Source organism: Podarcis liolepis (assembly GCF_965112155.1).
Source record: "Podarcis liolepis genome assembly, chromosome: 8".
Taxonomy (NCBI): domain Eukaryota; kingdom Metazoa; phylum Chordata; class Lepidosauria; order Squamata; family Lacertidae; genus Podarcis; species Podarcis liolepis.
This window is the reverse complement of record NC_139560.1, coordinates 65,773,553-65,793,048: the sequence shown is the minus strand read 5'-3', so window position 1 is coordinate 65,793,048 and position 19,496 is coordinate 65,773,553. Positions and strand designations below refer to the sequence as shown.

General features: G+C 38.5%; 1 protein-coding gene across 3 annotated transcripts in view; it reads left to right on the top strand.

Moving 5' to 3' along the window:
• EXOC2 (exocyst complex component 2) overlaps positions 1–19,496 on the top strand; it is an 85,116-nt gene that overhangs the window by 20,694 nt on the left and 44,926 nt on the right. For all 3 annotated transcript variants that reach the window (XM_083519143.1, XM_083519144.1, XM_083519145.1), the window contains exons 7-12: positions 457–537; positions 5,367–5,512; positions 5,618–5,699; positions 6,708–6,810; positions 10,545–10,663; positions 18,563–18,688. In XM_083519143.1, coding sequence (XP_083375269.1) covers positions 457–537; positions 5,367–5,512; positions 5,618–5,699; positions 6,708–6,810; positions 10,545–10,663; positions 18,563–18,688 — 657 coding nt within the window. The remainder of the gene's footprint in view (positions 1–456; positions 538–5,366; positions 5,513–5,617; positions 5,700–6,707; positions 6,811–10,544; positions 10,664–18,562; positions 18,689–19,496) is intronic.

The following is a 19,496-nucleotide window of genomic DNA, read 5'->3' as shown; positions in this document are numbered from 1 at the left end:
TATTCCACAGTGCCGCATTGACCTTTCCAAATTAGAGCACAGTAGGACCTACAAAGTGGTATAAAATAAATTTGCTTCCTGAGAGTCAGATAAAGCAAGAAATTATAGTCAATGAAGCAAAATAAAATATACGAAACAGAACTATTTTATACTACATACAATAAAGCCCAATATATAATACAGAATTTTAATGTTAATTTAGAGGACTAAATAAGGAAACCTGGCCCCCCACAGGTTGATGACTTCAGCCGTACTGCCAAAGATCATACCGTAAGCTTGCAGAATAGGAGAGTTTAGAAGTCTGAAGTATCTGGCTCTTATCAACAGTGCCCGCTTCACTAGATCCCTAATTCTTTTGTAACAAACACGTACCGCTCAGATCTAACAAGGGTATTGCTCAGACATGTTGTCTCACCCATTAAAATGGTTGGCATTTAACAAGATGTTTTATTTCAGCAATCCATCAAAAACTGGAAGCGGATGGAACAGAAAAAGTGGAAGGATCCATGACGCAAAAACTAGAGAATGTTCTGAACAGTGAGTTTTGAACACCCAGTAACAGCTATTTATAGACTTCGTGTTTTATAACAAGTTGAGGCATATTTCTTGGACTTTGAAATTTTGGGGGAAACACATTTTTTTCCAGATTCTTATTTCCAAATCATGAGAATATATGGAGCCTAAGAGTTTAACAAATGATAGCATTGCATAGGATTTAATTACAAAGGGCAATTCATCTGGATATGAGGCAGGTTTACGGAGCGTAGTTTAATAGCTTTTATTATATCATTTAACATTTCATATTCTTCAGAAAGAGTTTTGAATATCAATCGAGACATGGAATAATTTTGCAAGTACATGGTCTTGTTTCTCTACATTGGATGCCACTTGTGAAAATATTGGATAAATGGTAGCCATTTGGGGAGCAATCCTATAGTAACATCCTCTAACATGAGCAGTTTAGGATCTCTGGTTGATCATTGAGGTTTTCAGCATAGCCAGCTTACTCTGGCTGAACTCCCTCTTCCTTGGCTTACCTGGTCATACACTGGCATTTCTCCTCCATCCTGACCTATCTGGGACCCAGCCAGCTGATCCAAGCTTGCTAAACCTTAAAGGGCCCCCTGACCATTAGGTCCAGTCATGACTGACTCTGGGGTTGCAGCTCTCATCTCGCTTTATTGGGTGAGGGAGCCGGTGTACAGCTTCCGGATCATGTGGCCAGAATGACTAAGCCGCTTCTGGTGAACCAGAGCAGCACACAGAAATGCCGTTTACCTTCTCGCCGGAGCGGTACCTATTTATCTACTTGCACTTTGACGTGCTTTCAAACTGCTAGGTTGGCAGGAGCAGGGACTGAGCAACAGGAGCTCACCCCGTCGCGGGGATTCGAACCGCCAACCTTCTGATCGGCAAGTCCTAGGCTCTGTGGTTTAACCCACAGCGCCACCCGCGTCCCTGCTAAACCTTAAGCTGGTGAAAGGGCTGTTCTGGGTGTGGGACGAGACAGGAAAAATGGTCACCTCAGTCACATGACCCGGCACCTCAGCAAAGTTAAGGCAGCAAAAAGCCGTTAACTCAAACTCTATTTTATAGGCTTGTTTCTCCTCTGCCATGCTTATTCCAGCTCAGCTAGCAGTAGCCTCACAGCCAAGTGGTGTTTGGATCTGGTATAGTTTTACATCAGCTTAACTTACACTGGCTTGCTTTGTGTATAGGATGGCTCCCTGAGTCTTTGATGTGCACTGAAGACACTAACATTTCCATTTCTGCTATATCTGAGAAATTCCTTAGCCTCTTTAGGTTTCCAGGAATGCTCTGTGCCTCAGTCTGGTGATACCACTTTATTTATTTTTTAAAAAAATCTGTTGAACTCTCTCTATACAGTATATATGTATATTTAAATGTGCACAACCCCTGTCCTAAATATAAAAAGCCTTCAAATTACAGAATGTGATTTCTAACACAAAACCTTTGTCACTTAATGGCATTTCTGAAAATACTTGGGAGATTTGCAGAGGCACTGGGAGTTTTTGTCTCATGTTATATTCCACGGAAATAATTATATTATGTACGATCAGGCTTCTTTCTGAGCTTTCTACTCAGCCAGAGGCTTAGATTGCAGGATCCTGCTACATGAGAGGGTTCACCAGTTCAACCCTGGTATCCCTGCAGGCCCTTGTACCCCCAGAAAGTTGACTCCAGAAAGTCAAAGGACCCTGTGGACCACCTGTTTTTTTGGGGGGGGGGCTATGGAAAGGGCTGGAAAATTGTGAAAACGTCCCACCTCTGCATGACCAGAAGTGGCTTCTTTTTGCAGAATGGGATCTTTGGTTTCCTAGCACTAAGGGAGAGAGATATTCATGCTCTCTTAACATACCAGCTTGAAGCTTTTATAGGGGTTTCATTTCAAACCCTGCCTGGTTAATACAGAGATTTTGCCTTCTCTGGATGAAGCCACGGCCTTAGAGTAACTGATCCACTTCCTAAGTGTATGTTATATCCTAATCTGCCACACCCTACTCTTCCACTCGAACAATTTTAGCAGAAGATGTAACCTTTGCCTCACTTGCCTTGAAACACATATCACAATTTAATAAATAACGGGATTGTAATAAACTACATTTTGAAGGAAGAAGACAAGTTAATGCTGAAATCTTAGATGATATAAAAAATTATTCATCCCAGCATTCTAAATCAAACTTAAATAGAGGTTCATGATTTGAAGGCTGGTTTCTAAATATGTGATTAGGTGTTGCTTTTCTCCATCTTATCCAGAGTTTAGTTGAAATAACTTGACTTCCAAACTAGGAAACATTTTTATTTGGCATTTTGTTCAAGGAGTCTTTCAGAAGAACCATTAAAATATGAAGAAAGTGGGGTTTTTTTGGTGGTGGTAAATTGCAATGGATATTATACTGGATAAATTCCAGCACATGGCTAATCAGGGTATTTGGTTGAAAAGAAAAGTATTTTGCAAAAGACTCTTATTTTGTTTCATTGTGAGGTAAGTTCTTTTACCTTCCTCAGTGGAAGCAATACTTCCCTTTAACTGTATCAGTAAGCACAGAACTGCATCCTGATAACTGACTCACTTTTTGAGGATATGAGGATATTGAATGAAATCAGAAAACTGACATGAAGGCATTTTCTTCTCCCTTTTCATGTCAGGATGTTTTGTTTGCGTATGATTAAAGTCTCACCACTGCAATTGGAAGTAGTAAGCTTTGAACAGCGGTATGCTATACAGAATCTCATATTTATAGTTTACTTGTCTGTTGGGACTCTCATTTCCCTACAGGCAAAGCTGGAGGGAAGCAAGTGTGAGCCAGAATTTCAGGCACAGCTTCTCACATCCCAGTTCTTTCAGTCTTAGGACATCTGGGAAAAGAACTTTATTTAAAACCAAAGTGATTAAGAAAGCAATTTTACCAACTTTTACAATATGACAAATGTAGCAGTTCTGAGGGTTTCAAGACAAGATCCAGTTAACTTCAGTTGTATAAAACAACCCTGTTTGAATAAGGTCAGTTTTTAAAAAAAATAAAAGAAGTTTGGCTGACAACATTTGTTTTGTATAAATAAGATGTTGCATACTGTATACAGATCTCTAAAAAATACTAATTTCTTGCCAAATTCCTGGTCATCTTGGCCAGAATAGGTGCCATTTGCTGTAATAGGAAATGGTATAACATTAATTGTTGCATACTATTAAAAAAAAACAAATTTTGAATAAAAATAGCTTTTCACTGTTTCTACCAACTGGAAGAAGGCTGTTTTTGAATATGCTATCTTGGAGTTCCTTGACTATGCTGATCTATGTTTCAAAACTGGAAATTTAAAATCACTAAAATGTCAGTAAATTGTTCTGAGCTGACTATAAATGTTTTTGAATCTGTTTCAGACTTTAAATGAATAATGCCATGCGGTTTTTAATCAAAATGCATTTTGCGACACTTGTTTGTCAGAAGACCACATTTGATTTGGCTCGATATCACCCTATTTCCTTATTGGAACATTATTTTCTTCCAGATACTCATTTTCCAGAACCATTTTTTAAAAAACAAAAAAAATGTAAAATATAATCCGGTAACCCATTTCTAAAGAATAGGATTTAGCAAAAATACCCCACTAGGTTTGAGACATCAGGTAATTGTGGTGTGTTGTTTTTCTCCCCCTAACAACCATGAAATGTAGTAGGACCAATTCTCTTGGCAAAACAAAGTTTCTTGCATCGAGGGCTTGAAACTTCATCAGTGTTTAAACATTATTTAGATATAACAATTATTTTACAAAGGCTACTTCTAACATGAGCAGCCCACCCACAGTGTTGACGAGAGAAAATGGCATGCGAGCCACCCAGTGAGACTGATGTAATTTTTTCATCTTTGCTTAAATTATAGTCACTAGACCAGATAATGTAGAAACTTTTTTTTTTTTACAGGCAGCCATCAAAAGAGCTAAAAACATTCACCTTTTTCTGGTAAATTAAAAATAAGTCACAGGTTTGAAGGGGGGGGGAGTAAAATGTCTAATACATCTTATTGTGAGTGAAAGAGGCAGGGGCATATATTTTGTCAAACTGAAACATGCTTTAGTATTGGATATACTATGTTGGGCATGAAGATTAAACACAATTAACGGCTTGATCTCTCATAATTTAAACATTTAACACAGAAATTCTTACCCACTCAGGTCCTTAGGTTCCTGGTTCAGGATCTACTGAAACCAGTCTGTGTTGCTCAAAACTCTGGATCCGAAGAAAAGTCAGAGCTTGTAATTTGATAAATTTCTTAAACAGAATCATTTAATGGAAAATAATAAGGGCACCCTGCTAGTCACATTTTCCTAAAAAGTCCAATTATCTGTTTATTATTTCTCTTCCCACCAAAGAACAAAACCTGTATTTTGTTGCTCATAACAATGGCATTAAAAATTGTGTTTGCTTCATTGTATCCTTCTGTAATGAAAGGAATGTATTGTGTGATGATCAAATTGCCTACAAGGCTTAGGTAGAACTGCAAAATTCAGCTCTGTAGCCAAAGCAAACTCTAAATTCACCACAATGAAGTCAAAGAATTTGGTCTAAGAAGTAGGGTTGCCTTAATTGTACTGTGGTTTCTACCACATTAAAAGTCTTAAGTAATCAACACTTATAAAATATTGATTCAGTACCTTCGGTTTTTTTTAAAAAAATTCTCTTACAGATTTAATACGCATGTTTGTATGTGTTAATGTAGCTATAATTAATCACTATAATTAGCTTGACAGATACATAGTTAAAACTCATTACAAGCTACTCTACTTTCCATTGTAAACAACTTATTTACATATATGTTCCAATTTTTATGTTTATTTTTAAAAAGGAGCAAGTAACACTGCAGATACCTTGTTCCAGGAAGTTTTGGGTCGCAAAGACAAGGCAGATTCAACAAGAAATGCACTCAATGTCCTCCAACGCTTCAAATTTCTTTTTAATCTTCCATTGAATATTGAAAGAAACATTCAAAAGGTACTTGTTATTTTAAGATACAGTACAGATAAGGTTTTTACCCGCATGAACACTATATATTTCTGATGGCAAATCTTTTTTCTTTCCCTTTTTGTATTTTTCAAGGGTGATTATGATGTAGTCATTAATGACTATGAAAAAGCGAAGTCACTGTTTGGGAAGACTGAGGTTCAAGTGTTCAAAAAATGTGAGTTTTGAACTTTAAGAAAGTCAGTTAGGAAAGAGTAACAGCACAAGCTAAGAAGCCCTCTGTGGCATTTAATTTCTGTTTTTGCGAGGCATTTTGCAATGTGTGGAATAATTACTTGAAACAACAGTGCAGATTCCACCTGAGAAGTACAAGAGAATGTACATTATTCTGTACTGCATATAGCAGGAGTTTGTCAGTCCTTTTGCCATTATGTAACATGAAACAGGTTGAGATTTGGGGTGTCTTCTTTAGGTATATTTGCATCTTTTAAAAAGCTATGGAGTTGCAGCCTGCAGTTTTAAAAAATACTTTTCTTGCAAATCTTTCCAGGCTAAAATTAAAATATAAGTTGCTTGTGTATTTGCCTGAGTGCGGAAAAAGATTCTGAATCCTAGTACGAGTTCTTTCTTGATGCTCTAAAAATACATTGTTGCATATTACATGTGGTTTTGATATTCTGCAAGGTACATATTTCTAGATCTGTAAGTAAACTATCATTTCAGAGTGAAATGAAACTGGAAGAAATTAGTAATAAAACAAATCAAGGATTTGACTGAAGAAGTAACAGAAATTCCAGTTTCGCTTTCTACTTGTAGTTAGGCATGAAAAGCAGAGAACTAACAAATGTAAGAATGAGGAAGAAAATTATATGAAGGTGATAGTAGTAGAGATAACTCACAAATTATGCCCATCTAACTTTCCTGTATTCAGCTGTATATGCTTGGCAATTTAAAAAAAAATGTCTGGGGAAAAACTTTGGCAATCCCATCCGCCATTGAACCCAATGTGTTTTGATTATACACAGTTTTGGCTTTTCGCTCTATCACCAGAATATACCCCTTTGTAAGTTGAGAGTCACCTGTGTAATATCTTGCTTTTTTTGACTACTAAAAGTTTTGCTTAAAAAGCTTGAACTAATAAAGGTTTTGTTTAAAAGGTTTAGCTTTACATATGCATAACATTTTATGCTAAGGAAAACCAAATTTATCCTCTTTACAACCATAGATTATGCTGAAGTTGAAACACGAGTTGATGCATTAAGGAAACTGCTTTTGGATAAATTGCTTGAGACTCCATCAACATTACATGATCAGAAACGCTATATAAGGTGACATTTTCACGTTTTTGTCTTTTATATATGTTCTTTGTATCGATGGGAATATTTCTTGGATAATACCTTTTTCTTAACGTAGTAATGTGTTACCATAAAATAATGGCAAAATCTCTATAATGTTTTTCTACTGTAGTGTTTTGTGTGAAACATTAACATCAGATTACATTTAATAGTTTAGATAAGTTTGAAAAAGTCTCTTTCCTTATTCATTTTTTCAAAGTGTTTCTGACGTTTTGTTTAACTGGAAACACAACAAATATTCAACACTTAGATCCTATGTTGTTTCATTATAGAATGCATTATTCTAATACTAGGCATACTGGTTTCATGGTTGATTTTGTGCAATGTAAGAGGTGTAAAGTAGCTTTCATCTGAAAGTGCGTATTAACAATACCTTTGAAATGGACAATACTGAAATTAGGAGAAGTTAATTATAAAAACACTTTGCAACCTTTGTATTGCTGTGTCCTTTAATACTCATTTAATTTCACCCTTTCTTTTGGAAGACACATACAGAGCTTTGAAAACACTTATGCAGCTAATCAATATTTTTCCTGCAATGCAGAGTGTCTGGAAATTTGTACAGTATACAAGGCATCTTAAAGGAGCTATATATCACTCTGGGGGCAGGAAGTTTTGGTTTCTCTTGTTGTCCAGTTTATTCAGTTAGCTATATTTAACTTGGATAACTAAATACGAATTTAATGGTTTGAGAGATGGATATTAAAGCAAATTATTTTAGCTTATGTCATTTTCTTTTAAAGAGGAGACAAAATAGTGATGATGTTTTGTACCCACATTGACCTCTAGATGCTTCTGCACAAGTGATGGAGTTGAATGGGGCAAACAGGGATTTGCTGTTTCATCTGTTGGCCTTAATCCATCTTGTTTCCTGCTTAGAAGCAGTGTGCTATATGCATCCCTGCAGCAACAGAGGGCCCATTTTCATCATGATTTCTTTTTCATATTTTGCATCCTAAACTCCGAGACCCAGAACATTTGGCAAGAGCTTGAAATGGCTCGGTGGGGCTTGTATTCAGGGCATTTTAAATTTGGCACCAAATTTAAGCCCCACTAGGATTGGTTCCAAAAGTGAGGTTTTCAGGCAATGTGTGCCTGCAAGACCCACTGGGATATTTGCTGGAACTGAAAATCCCCAAGTGCCTCTGATCACTGCTGAAGCAAGGGAACTCCCCAGTGCTGCCAACCTCAGCAGGGTTTTCAGGCACTGCTGATCAGCAGTGTGTGTCAGGACACATTTCTAGACAAAATTGCACAGGTTTAATTATGAGGCAAACCTAAAGTTAATTTTGGGTGTCCTGAAGCCTAAATATCCACAAGTTTCTTAATAAGGCTCCTGTTGCAATGGTTGGAAATATTGCATACTTTATATATGACTGACTGGAAAGAACCTTGAAGAACTGAAATGCTGCTTTAGGAACATATAGGGTTTGGGGTTTTTTTAAAAAAGGAAGCTGGTAGCATATGCCTAACTTCATTTATAATGTCTGCCAGGTGCAGACGGGAACATAGATTGTCACCGCTAGTCCCCAGAGAGCACAGTGTGTCAGCCTCTCATTCACAGTAGCCGTGCGCAAGGCACTGAGAATGGGGAGAGACACTTGAAGCTTAAGCAGCGCTTAATTGGGTCAAAATCCCGTTCCAGTTGTGGAGGAGCAGACAATTCTGTACATCCCATCACCACACTTACTTTGTACAGTGGTACCTTGGGTTACATACGCTTCAGGTTACATATGCTTGAGGTTACACTCTGCTAACCCAGAAATAGTACCTCGGGTTAAGTACTTTGCTTCAGGATGAGAACAGAAATCATGCTTCTGCGGTACAGCGGCAGCGGAAGGCCCCATTAGCTAAAGTGGTGCTTCAGGTTAAGAACAGTTTCAGGTTAAGAACGGACCTCCAGAACGAATTAAGTACTTAACCCGAGGTACCACTGTATGTCATAACACCAGTGCTCCTTGCAGCCAGTTGAATGCACCTATGTCTGTGCAGTTCTTTCTTCTCAATGAAGAGACGGAAGATCACACAATTTGGCCCACCCCCTCCCCTATGAGGGAGAATATTCCTGCTTCCCTTACTGTGTTGCATTATGAGCACAATGGAGGGGAATATTCCCGCTTCTGTCCCACCGAACAGGATTTGGCTCAGGTAAGCATCTGAATTAGGGTCCTATGTGTCTCCTCAACCTGCGAGGATGGATAATGAATCCTCTTGCCAAATACTCTAACTGTTCAGTTTGCTTAAGCCCCTGGAGCTGATGCAAGAGCTTAGAATAATTTTTCTGTGACTTCCCCTTCACTCCCCAAGAAATGTAGGGGAAGTGGTATCACAGCTGAGTAATACGGAAAGATGCAGTGAGGTAGAGTAGACAGTGGGAGGAGCTGCACCCCAAGACTCGGTGTACTAGCTAGAGGCGTATTTCATAATTAGCTGCTTCTTTTTTTCACCCTCTCTTCAATTTTTTGATTTTATTTTTTTTAGGACAGAAATCTTGAATACTTGCCAGTGGGGAAAAGAAAGAAAGAATAAAAGTGCTCTGGCTTAACTATATCCCTTTATTTATATTATGTCAAACCCCGCAACACTCATATACTGAGTGGGGATTTAAAAAGGCTTAAAACTTCTCGGCTTGCTTTGGTGTATTACTAGGATATGAGTGATATAGATGCCCCCCCTTTAACATTACTATGCGTTTGTAAATAAGGGGCTGCCTTTAGTTTATGTCTTGTAGTCTGCATCTAACACAGCAACCTGGCTGAAGCTGAGCAGGTCTTGTCACTGCCTGTACTACCTGATATAGGTGTAGTAAATAAGTTATCATTTGCAGTTATCATTTGCAGAGTCTACAGACTCCTATAGCCTTGGAAAATAGTGTTGCGGTATGAATGCAATCCCATATAAAAATGCCATGGTGTTAGCTAGAAATAACTGCCTATGGTAGCACAATCTGGCAAAACAAAACAGCAGACTGAAAGCATAATACCACAATGCCTCCATTTCCAGATTCACAGTGAATTTACAAAAACTCTTTTAAAAATAAAAATCAGTATTAATAACTATGTGCACATGATTTGTTTCTGTATTAGTGTATCTGTCTCTAGGCATTTACTAGTGAAGGTTTTTTTTGTATTTGGAAACTTAAAGCTAGGTGAATAGGCCACTTTTTTAAACGACTTAGAATGTTTGCATGTGTAACAAGCCTTAATCTCCAATTACCTGTGATTGTCTACCTTTCCATTTTGCTTGGGAACTGGGCCTGTCTTACTCAGAAGTCAGGATTAGTTGTACTTAAGCTGCAATCCTATACATACTGTTTTACCTGGAAGTATGCTCGATTGCACTCGGTGGTTCTAAAATGTCCATGTCTAGGATTGCACTTTTAACTGGAAACAGCTGCCTTGGAATATTGCGAAAAGATACACATTTAACACAAGCTCTGTGGCTGTCTTTCTGTTGATTGTAATAGTGACATAGGCTAAAGCCGTATCCCACTCACCTGGGGTAAGCCCCACTGACTCACTGGGACTTACTCTTGACTGGGATTGCACTGTTAATTTTCAAATCATCAATTCTGTTTCAGAACTCTGGTTTTGCTCCTTTTTGCCCAGGATTGGGGTGGGTGGGAAGAAAGGGTAGTGATCCATGAAACACAGAAGTGTCATGGATTGGTTCTGAATCCTCATTTATTCAGCATAATAATTTTGCAGGTATCTTTCTGATCTCCATGCAGAAGGGGACCCAGCTTGGCAATGTATCGCTGCCCAACATAAGTGGATTCTGCAGCTTATGCACAACTGTAAAGAGAGCTATATCAAAGAACAAAAAGGTAATTAATTTTTTGTTTGAAAAAGTGTCCTCCATTGAACCTGAAGACTGCGGTATAGGTTTTCCCTCCGCCGCCTCTCTCTCTCTTTGTAGAGATTTCGCATACATAAACCTTTTCAGCTATTCAGTTTTGATCCATCTTATTTTACAAGAATTCATATTTCATATGAATTCTTACGATTCTTGAAACTGACAGGGAGAAAGATACAAAAACACAACTCCCTTCCTGGTAGGAATGATACCCAGCCACTGCTTGTCTTGCCATCCACTTTTTCTGGTGATCAAGAGAAGCAGTGACAGCTGGAGCTCCCATGAGAGCATTCCTGCTGATGTGCTCTTCTTCCAGGGACACAAAAGCTGCAAAACCGTTTTTTATGGAAGAAGGTAGCTTGCAATTGAGGGACTGGAAAGAAATACGTAACTGTGTCTGGGAAAAGATGTGAGTGGGTTTAAACAGTTTCTAGTGCATTGCTGTCTTTGCTAGGACCAAGTGCATGATTAAGGCATGCCGAGTTTGATCTGGTTTTAGATCCTGGTTAGTATTAAACCACAATTCAAGTAAGGGGAAACTGTGGTTTAAATAAGTCACAATGTTAGTACTGCAGCTGGGCATGCAAGGGCAATACATAAAAGTGGAATACGCAGGCTCTCTGTTTGTTTGGGGGCCAATAAAGCATGGTTTATCAGCCTGAGATCATTATGTCTGAGTTGCGCTGAAGACTCCCCAGAGTGGCAGAAATCTTAGTGCTTAGTGCTGATTTCTGCTGCTGGGGAAATACAGTAATATGCTGTGGCTCTTCTGCCTGATTACTGCTTCTCTTTTTGTCTGTTGGCATTGTGTGAGGAAAGAGGGTTTCAAACGGACTTCCCAATGCAAGTTGTATAGCACAACAAACAAGAAAATCAGGAAGGGAGTGCTATGCAGTTTAGAAATGAAGTCTTTTAAACATATCTGTAGAAAAGGCTTAACTTATTCCTAGGTATGCTTGATATCATGCTAGCTCCTACAGAATCTCTGAGCACTTTTGCAAAACGTTCAACTTTGATAGAAAAGTATGAATATCAAGCAAATTGTGAAACTTGTTTCTATTCCTGGAGTAAAGATATGTGTTTGCTTTTAGTGCTAACGTACCAGTAGCTTTGCCTAAGTGCTAGGAAATCAGACAGATCTTTGCCCTTTCGTGCCTCCTACCAGACTTCTATTCACCTTGCAATGAATGATCTATCTTTGTTTGATCAGACAGACAGGCCAACAGGGCCTGTGTCAAAGGAGCCTTTTCAATTTGTTATCCTAGCAGCTGGTTCTCCTCTGTTGCCTTTGCATACTGTACATCTGGAAGAAGGCCTCTTGCAGCTGGGAGTTATTTCATCCCTAACTCACATCCCCTGTTCCTAATAGAAATATTCTTTTAACAGTGAATGTTCAGACAAAGCTTTAATGTAGTATCAGTTATGAAATTAAACTAATAATCATTATGCAGCTTGGCATTTGCTTCTTGAACTCTTGCCAGCTTAGCAGACGTTTCACAACTTTTGAGGTAGCTTACCTACTTCCGTCGGCCGCATCTTAAAATAGGATGGACATGACTACAAGTGCATTTATACCAAAATATTGCAGATCTTAAAAAGTATAATAAAGCTCAGCGAAGGTCAGTATTGGTCAACTGGGTTCTTGAAATTTGCAGAGAAATGTCTATATAAACCCTGTTCAAATTAAACCAGTTCCAGTTCCTCTGAATTTTATGCAGTTTAATCACGACCAGCGCTCAGAGGCACACTCTGTATTAAATAGATTTGGTATTGTGCAACTCTTTTCATTGGGGCTTACCCAAGAGAGGTTCATCGTATAATCCATACTATGTCAAGGCATCTTAAAATAGGCCATACATAGGCTCCACACTGTCACAAAGCTGACCACAGCGTCTTACTAATTCTGTATGGGTAAATTCGCTCTACAGCAATTTGAATTGGGTTCAGATTAATTGCTGACCTCCTCCATGCTGAACAGAAGACAGCAGCAAGTACAGCAGCAGTTGAGCAGCTGGATCCTATTTCTTCCCTTTCCCTCCAGCTTTTAGCAGGTGCAACCAAAGAGGAGGCTTCTGACACGGCCCGTGAAATGGCAACCTTCCCTGGGCATATGAGGCAGAAGGTGTAGGTTGCCTTGTTTAAAACAAACAAAGCTCTAAATTGCATTCACTGTAGTGTTTTGCTAACCTAGACATACATACATCAGGAACAAATGAGTGGACTGCTCATTCAAAAATGACATCATGATGAAGTTCAAGGGCAATGTACGGTTATGCCTTCTCCTCTACAGTTTCTTCCTCAGAGTCCCAGAGGAGTGGCATGAGTCTGTGCGCCACTTGTATTGGCTATAACATGGTTTCCCAAACTTGGGTCTCTAGTTGTTTTTGGACTTCAATTCCCATCCCTAGCTAGCAGGACCAGTGGTCAGGGATGATGGGAACTGTATTGCAAAAACAGTTAGAAACCCTAGTTTGGGAAACCCTGGGCTATAGTATTGGTACAGTTCTTGCTCACCTCCACTAGCATTTAGAGCTTAGTCCAAATATTAAAGTAACATGGAGGGTTTTTTCCTAATTTTTCTTTTTATATGTAGTTTGTTTTATCTTCATTTTCAAAACTGCTCCATAATTTTCAATTCTTGACCATAGGGGTGGGGGGTGGAATATCCGACTAAGGCCTTATTCAGTGTACACCTATGAAAATAAATGTTAAGTAACTTGAGCCCATTGATTTTAGTAAGTCTATTCTGTGTTTAACTAATGTTAGATGTTTGCTGCAAGACTTTAGTTTTCTTGTGGATTAGACTCTGACCCTTAATTCTGAGCTTCCCCACATTTTAAATGCATAAAATTCTTAGGAGGGCACATTCAGGATTTTACCATTCACCTAAAGCACTAAAAGAAGGAACTCGGAAACAGTCTAAATATTAATGGCAGGTTTTACTTCAATACACTGCAAAATCTGGTAACTCAGGGGTTGTTGTTTTTTTAAAAAAAATCATTTATCAATCAATTGATAGATATTAAAACCACTTTGTTCAATACCAAAATGTGTATTTGTTTTAAATGTAAAAAAAAATGTTTCTAAAGTGAACTGAACTAGTTGGCAGTTGTGATAGCAAAAAGCTTTATAAATGAAAGGCATTTTTTTTTATTAGCAACATCTTTTTAATGTGCGCTTGATAAATGGCTCGTCTTAGTTTCCAAATATAGACAGATACGGGGAACAAACAGGACATTTAAAAATACATTGTTGATTCAAGTTAATTTTAAAGGAACTTCCTTAATTTCTTGCTTCGGCAAATTGAAAGTCTTCTGTGTGGCGTGTTTGAAAGGAATCCTATCCTCCTTGTGTCGGTGCAGGCTTTAGGCACTGCCTGTTTGGTCAACAAGCAACGGTGGGTGGTCGGGCTGTAGCTCAGGACAAGGGCCTGCTGTGCACAGGAAAAAATGTTCAAAGGTGTTTAAGGGCGGTAAGGAAGTCTGCTGCCCTTCAGAGAATCCAACAGCTATAGATCAGTGTTTCTTCTCACTATTGTACCCGTTAAGAGAGACCACGATATGGCGTGCAAAGCAAAAGAAAATACTGCAGTTTCATCATTGTGTGACATATCTGTAGAACTTTCATAAACTTGTGTACAGACTCTTATGCGTAACAGTTGATTTTTCTGTTATTTGATGGATTTTCCTTTATATAAACAAAGATCTGTTGGATAAGCCATGTGCTTAAAGCAAGATCACAAATAATTTCATTGGAATGTTTTTGCTAAAAAATCAAAAACAGATAGAACTAAACTTTACATTAGCTCTTATCAACCACGTTAAACCGCGTGTCTCGCTTAACGTGAATTGTGCAAATGAAGTTTTGGAAAAAATAAAATGTTCTGGGGGAAACGAAATTGCAACCAAACATTTGTGCATTGCTTCTTAAAATATCAAAGCTTCCTAGTTCAAAATTATTATTCTTGCTAAACCTAGACTTCTAGCAAATTTATCTATAGCCACACTCTTAATAACTGATTCACGTTAATTTTCAGGGACCTGTATTGAAACCTGTACATAGACTGTGCAAATGTAAATTTTCCCAACACAGTTGCAGCTTTGTATAGAATATAAATTGCAGTCTCTCTAAACGCCATTTTAAGTAGTATACCGAAATGTTTAAAAAGATTCCTTTTAAAAGGTAAGCACTTGCTCTGTTTAAGGTCCGTTGGTTTCTCCATTGTTCACAGACGTTTTATGTTATTTTGAACGCGTCTTGTGTTTTCTTCGTTACTCTTAGTTTTGGAAAACGTATTTTTTAAAAAATAATCACAGCAATTTAGGAGTGTTTCACACACAACACACCTTCTTCCAGCAGATTGTGAGCCCCCAAATTTCCCCTCAATGCATGTCTGAAGTCTGAAAGCTACAATAACTTCTCCTGAATTTGAAGAAAACACAGCCAGCTAGATAGTAACATCTACATCCAGTGCTTAAAATAGCGGTGCATGGTTTTAAATGGCCACGCTTTAACTTTTTGTTCTTAGTGAGTGAGGTTTGAATGCTGATTTGTACAAGAACTCATTTTCTCCCCTGGCTGCAATGTGTAGTCCTGAAGCGCTATCTCCTGGACAACTTGGAAAAAAGTCAGCTTTGCTAATGCGCTCCAGATGTTCATTAGTCCTGAGGGTATATGTGCTGTTGCCATTCCCTGCTCCTGTGTTGTACTTTCTTGTAATGCTAGACAACCAATTAAGAAATTAGTTTCATGTTAAACTTTCTTTTCCTGGTACCACTGCAAACTGATGATGTGGTTTCTAGTGGAACAAGAGCGTATTCTTTGCCCTGTTTTCTATTATTGGTGAATAAACAAACCATTGGTGGGGTTTTTTTTGTTTTTTGTTTTTAGTGCAGGAGTGGCAATTTGGTGTAGTCATGCTCTCATCATATCAATCTAGTAACAGACAAGCTGTTTTGACCAATACTACAAAAGGATCGCTTTTTGAGCTGGTGTATTTTTTTGAAATAACCATACCAGTATACTAAGCTATCTTTTTTATTGTTATTAAAAAAATCCTAATTACTAGAAATCCTTTGAACTTGAAATAGGCTACAATGCATAAATGAGAAATGTGTTTTGAAATATCAAAAGCACATAGGAGGGGGGAAACCCATAGTTTTTACTCTTTCCTTTTGCAATGCAAGTTGAAACATTCTGGATTTTTTTTTTAATCAACTAATACTAAAATGCCAGGAAAATGTTTTTGATGTGAATATGCAAAGAAAGGGGTAATGTATAGCTTTAATGTATGAAGAAGAGCGTTTGACCTGGAAAAAGCCATGCCAAACAGAATAATTATGTTTCAGTTTTGTTTTGTCTTACTATATTTTTCCAGTGATTTTCAGGAAATTTACAGATTATTTGACTTAGTTTTAAACAACAGAGTGAAAACCATATGTATGTAAAATGAGTGATTCAAAGCATTTAGAATTTCAATAGGGTTTCTAGAATACCCTTGTGAATTTTGGGTTGGGAAAGAAAAAAAATCATAATTAGCATGCTTTCCTTTTTGTTTGTTTTTGTTTGGTTTTCCTGTTTAAGAGAGGTTACGCTAATGCTAATTTAATTCGTTTAAAAGCCATTCTGCAAATATCGGTCAAATGCCCACACTCAGTATATACATCTGCATAAGTAGATGTGTTTTTCAAGTACTTTTGTAAATTCTCTGTACTATTTTTTTTCTCCTTCACAGCGTTGGTGCCTGAGCTTTACTCTTAAATATTGTTTTGCAGCTAACCTAAATAACAGTTCGTGTAGACCCATTGCTTAAATCAGTCACTCCATGAAATAAAGGACTGAATGGCCAGGCTGCCAAATTGTTTATTTTTTGTTTGAAAGTAGGTGGGTGCTGTTTAATACGAACATATTGACAGTATTTGAGAAAATTCATGAATATTTTTTGTCAAATTGTTTACAGTATACTTTTTCAGTCAGGAGTTACATAGATTTACTAAGGTTGCAATAAATTTCCATAAAGGTTACATTTGTAACTTTCTTTTGTGGTTGACTGAGCTGGTGTCCCAAAACAGCTGATTGACCTATCAGAATCATAATGTTTTCTACCAATCTAAGGCTGCATATACCAGAATAAGCACATCACATCATTTGGCACTTAGGGTCCTCTGCACAAGCTTTTCCTGGTAGCAGTGGCAGCTAGGCCCAGTCAATGCCTGAACAGGGCAGAACTAGACTGAACAGATCCATATTTTACAGCATAATCCTTTATACGCCTGCTTCTTTAAAAAGAAGTCAAAGCAGATTTACAAAGAAACTTGACACATTCTACATTTGCAGCCTTAAAATGACAGTGGTGCAACAACCAATTGCAATCATCTTTGCAGGAAATCCAGGAGAACTGATCTTCAATATTGCTTGCATGCCACCAATCTTTGAGCAGTGTAAGATTCCAGGGGTTCCAAGGTTCGGTTTACTTGGAATAAGGTACAGCGGAGACTGTGGTATCTTTAGGATACAGTGGTACCTCAGGTTACATACGCTTCAGGTTACAGACTCCGCTAACCCAGAAATAGTACCTTAAGTTAAGAACTTTGCTTCAGGACGAGAACAGAAATTGTGCTCCAGTGGCGCGGCAGCAGCCGGAGGCCCCATTAGCTAAAGTGGTGCTTCAGGTTAAGAACAGACCTCCGGAACGAATTAAGTACTTAACCCAAGGTACCACTGTATATGGTTTATTTACACATATATGCAACCTGAGCCTGCGTTTCTGGGTTTCTGTGGATAAGGGAAAGAGACACAGCTTGCATTAAGATTCCAAGAGTAATGTTTGCATATCCCTCTTTGAATTTAATTAGGTTTATTTGTTAAGGGTCTGTGAATCACTCCGGCTTAATAGTGAGCTCATGTGTTTAGTGCCAAGAGAAATGGAACCAAAAGCGGGTTTCATTTTCCAAGTAGCCAGTGTTGCATTTTGCAGTAGGCAAAAAGCCATTTCCCAGATAAGTCATAACATTTGTATCTGCAGTGTGAATTGTGGGTTCCCGGGTGTTACTGGTGCTTTGTGGGTGTCACTTGTGACATAGCTTTTCCTCCCTGCTCAACCACATTTTGTTAATTGCTCAGACATGCAGCACTACTGTGTACATGTTTTGAAAGTTATTCTGAGGTTGTGAATTCCCCTGCTCCACCTTCCCAACTGTCTAATGCAGGCATGGCCAAACTTGGCCCTCCAACTGTTTTGGGACTACAACTCCCATCATCCCTAGCTAACAGGACCAGTGGTCAGGGATGATGGGAACTGTAGTCCCAAAACAGCTGGAGGGCCCAGTTTGGCCATGCCTGGCTAACGTAACATCAACATTTAATCAAAGACTGTATTATTGGATGCTCTAGAACCCCAGCATTCAAACTCTCCATTTTTTGCTTAAATGTATTTACGTTCTTCCATAATCTAGGGAGGAGCAGTAAATTTCCTATGCTGCCTCTAACCCAATTCTATATTGCTTACCTCTATACTTCTATCATAGAAATTACCCTTATGTGCATCAGCTCATGCTCTGGAGTCCACCTCCAATGTTGCAGGAGCAGCAAAAAGCCATAAAGCTACTGGCCTACCAAAGTATAGTGGAAATGAGCTAGTGTTGTTTATATCAGAAAGGTAAATTCCATGTGGGTTCTGAAGCATGGGTGTGCCCTTTGCAAAAAGTATATATCATAAAGAATAGAAAAGTATACATCATTTTCTTCATGCACCCGCCTGTCTGTGTAGACCTCAACACTACGCTATGTTTATTTGTGTGTTTTAACACTGTTCAGATCAACAGATTGCTAATGCCAATAGCTGTATAATTCTCCTCCCCCCACTTCCCAGGCAATCCATTACTGCACAGTCCAATGTTGGATCTGGACAGTGAAGTACGCTCCTCCTCACTTGGCCATCTCAGTCGGAGTGCTTCACTGAAAAGAGGCAGCAGCAATCAGTCCAGTCGTGACGAAAGTAGGTGCTGAGATTTTATTTCTTCTTCTGCTTTTTGAGAAACCGGTGTTGCAATTTGATGCTGGTGTGATGCCCTGATCATGTCTGCCTGCTTGCACAATGGGAATCTTATTGTGCAACAGGAATTCTGGTTTCTCATCTTCCCCAAACCCCCCACCCGTGTGCCCCCAGAATCTGCTCTGGGGGATGCTCCAACCCTCTGAAGCAGATTATTGGGTTGTGGGGAGAATGTGTGGTCGCGTAAGCAGATGCCTACTTTCTCAGTGCCCTTGTTTTTTATCCTTTTGTAAACAGCTTAGAGGTTTTCTTACAATCAAGTGATACATACATTATGTTAAATAAATCCATGAATCAGGAAGTTTTCCTGGCTTATTTCTCACCTCTTCCATAAACTCACTAGGTGTCTTTAAGCATCCAATACTGTTCATGCCATTTCATGCAATTTCGTCCTGAGACATCAGTTGTAAGGATTACAATAGAATAATTGTGTGAAGTGGTCTGAATTTTATATAGAGCTATGTAGATTGATGATGATGATTTTTTTCTCCGCATCCTCACAGCATCCTTACAGTGTGCTGTCACCAGAACTTGAACCCTATGAGAAACTAATCAGATTATTTCTTCTACCATGATGGAATCCTGTCCTGGCCCCTCATAGCAGCATATTTCTCAGATGATTGTTAATCAGTTAAAATTCCTTCTTGATGTGAGCACCTCTGTAATTGCCTAAGGTTAAACTTGTAAAGCAGACGAATTCCAATGACACATCTACAATTGAAAACAATTCCTTACCGATGATCCTTCAGTA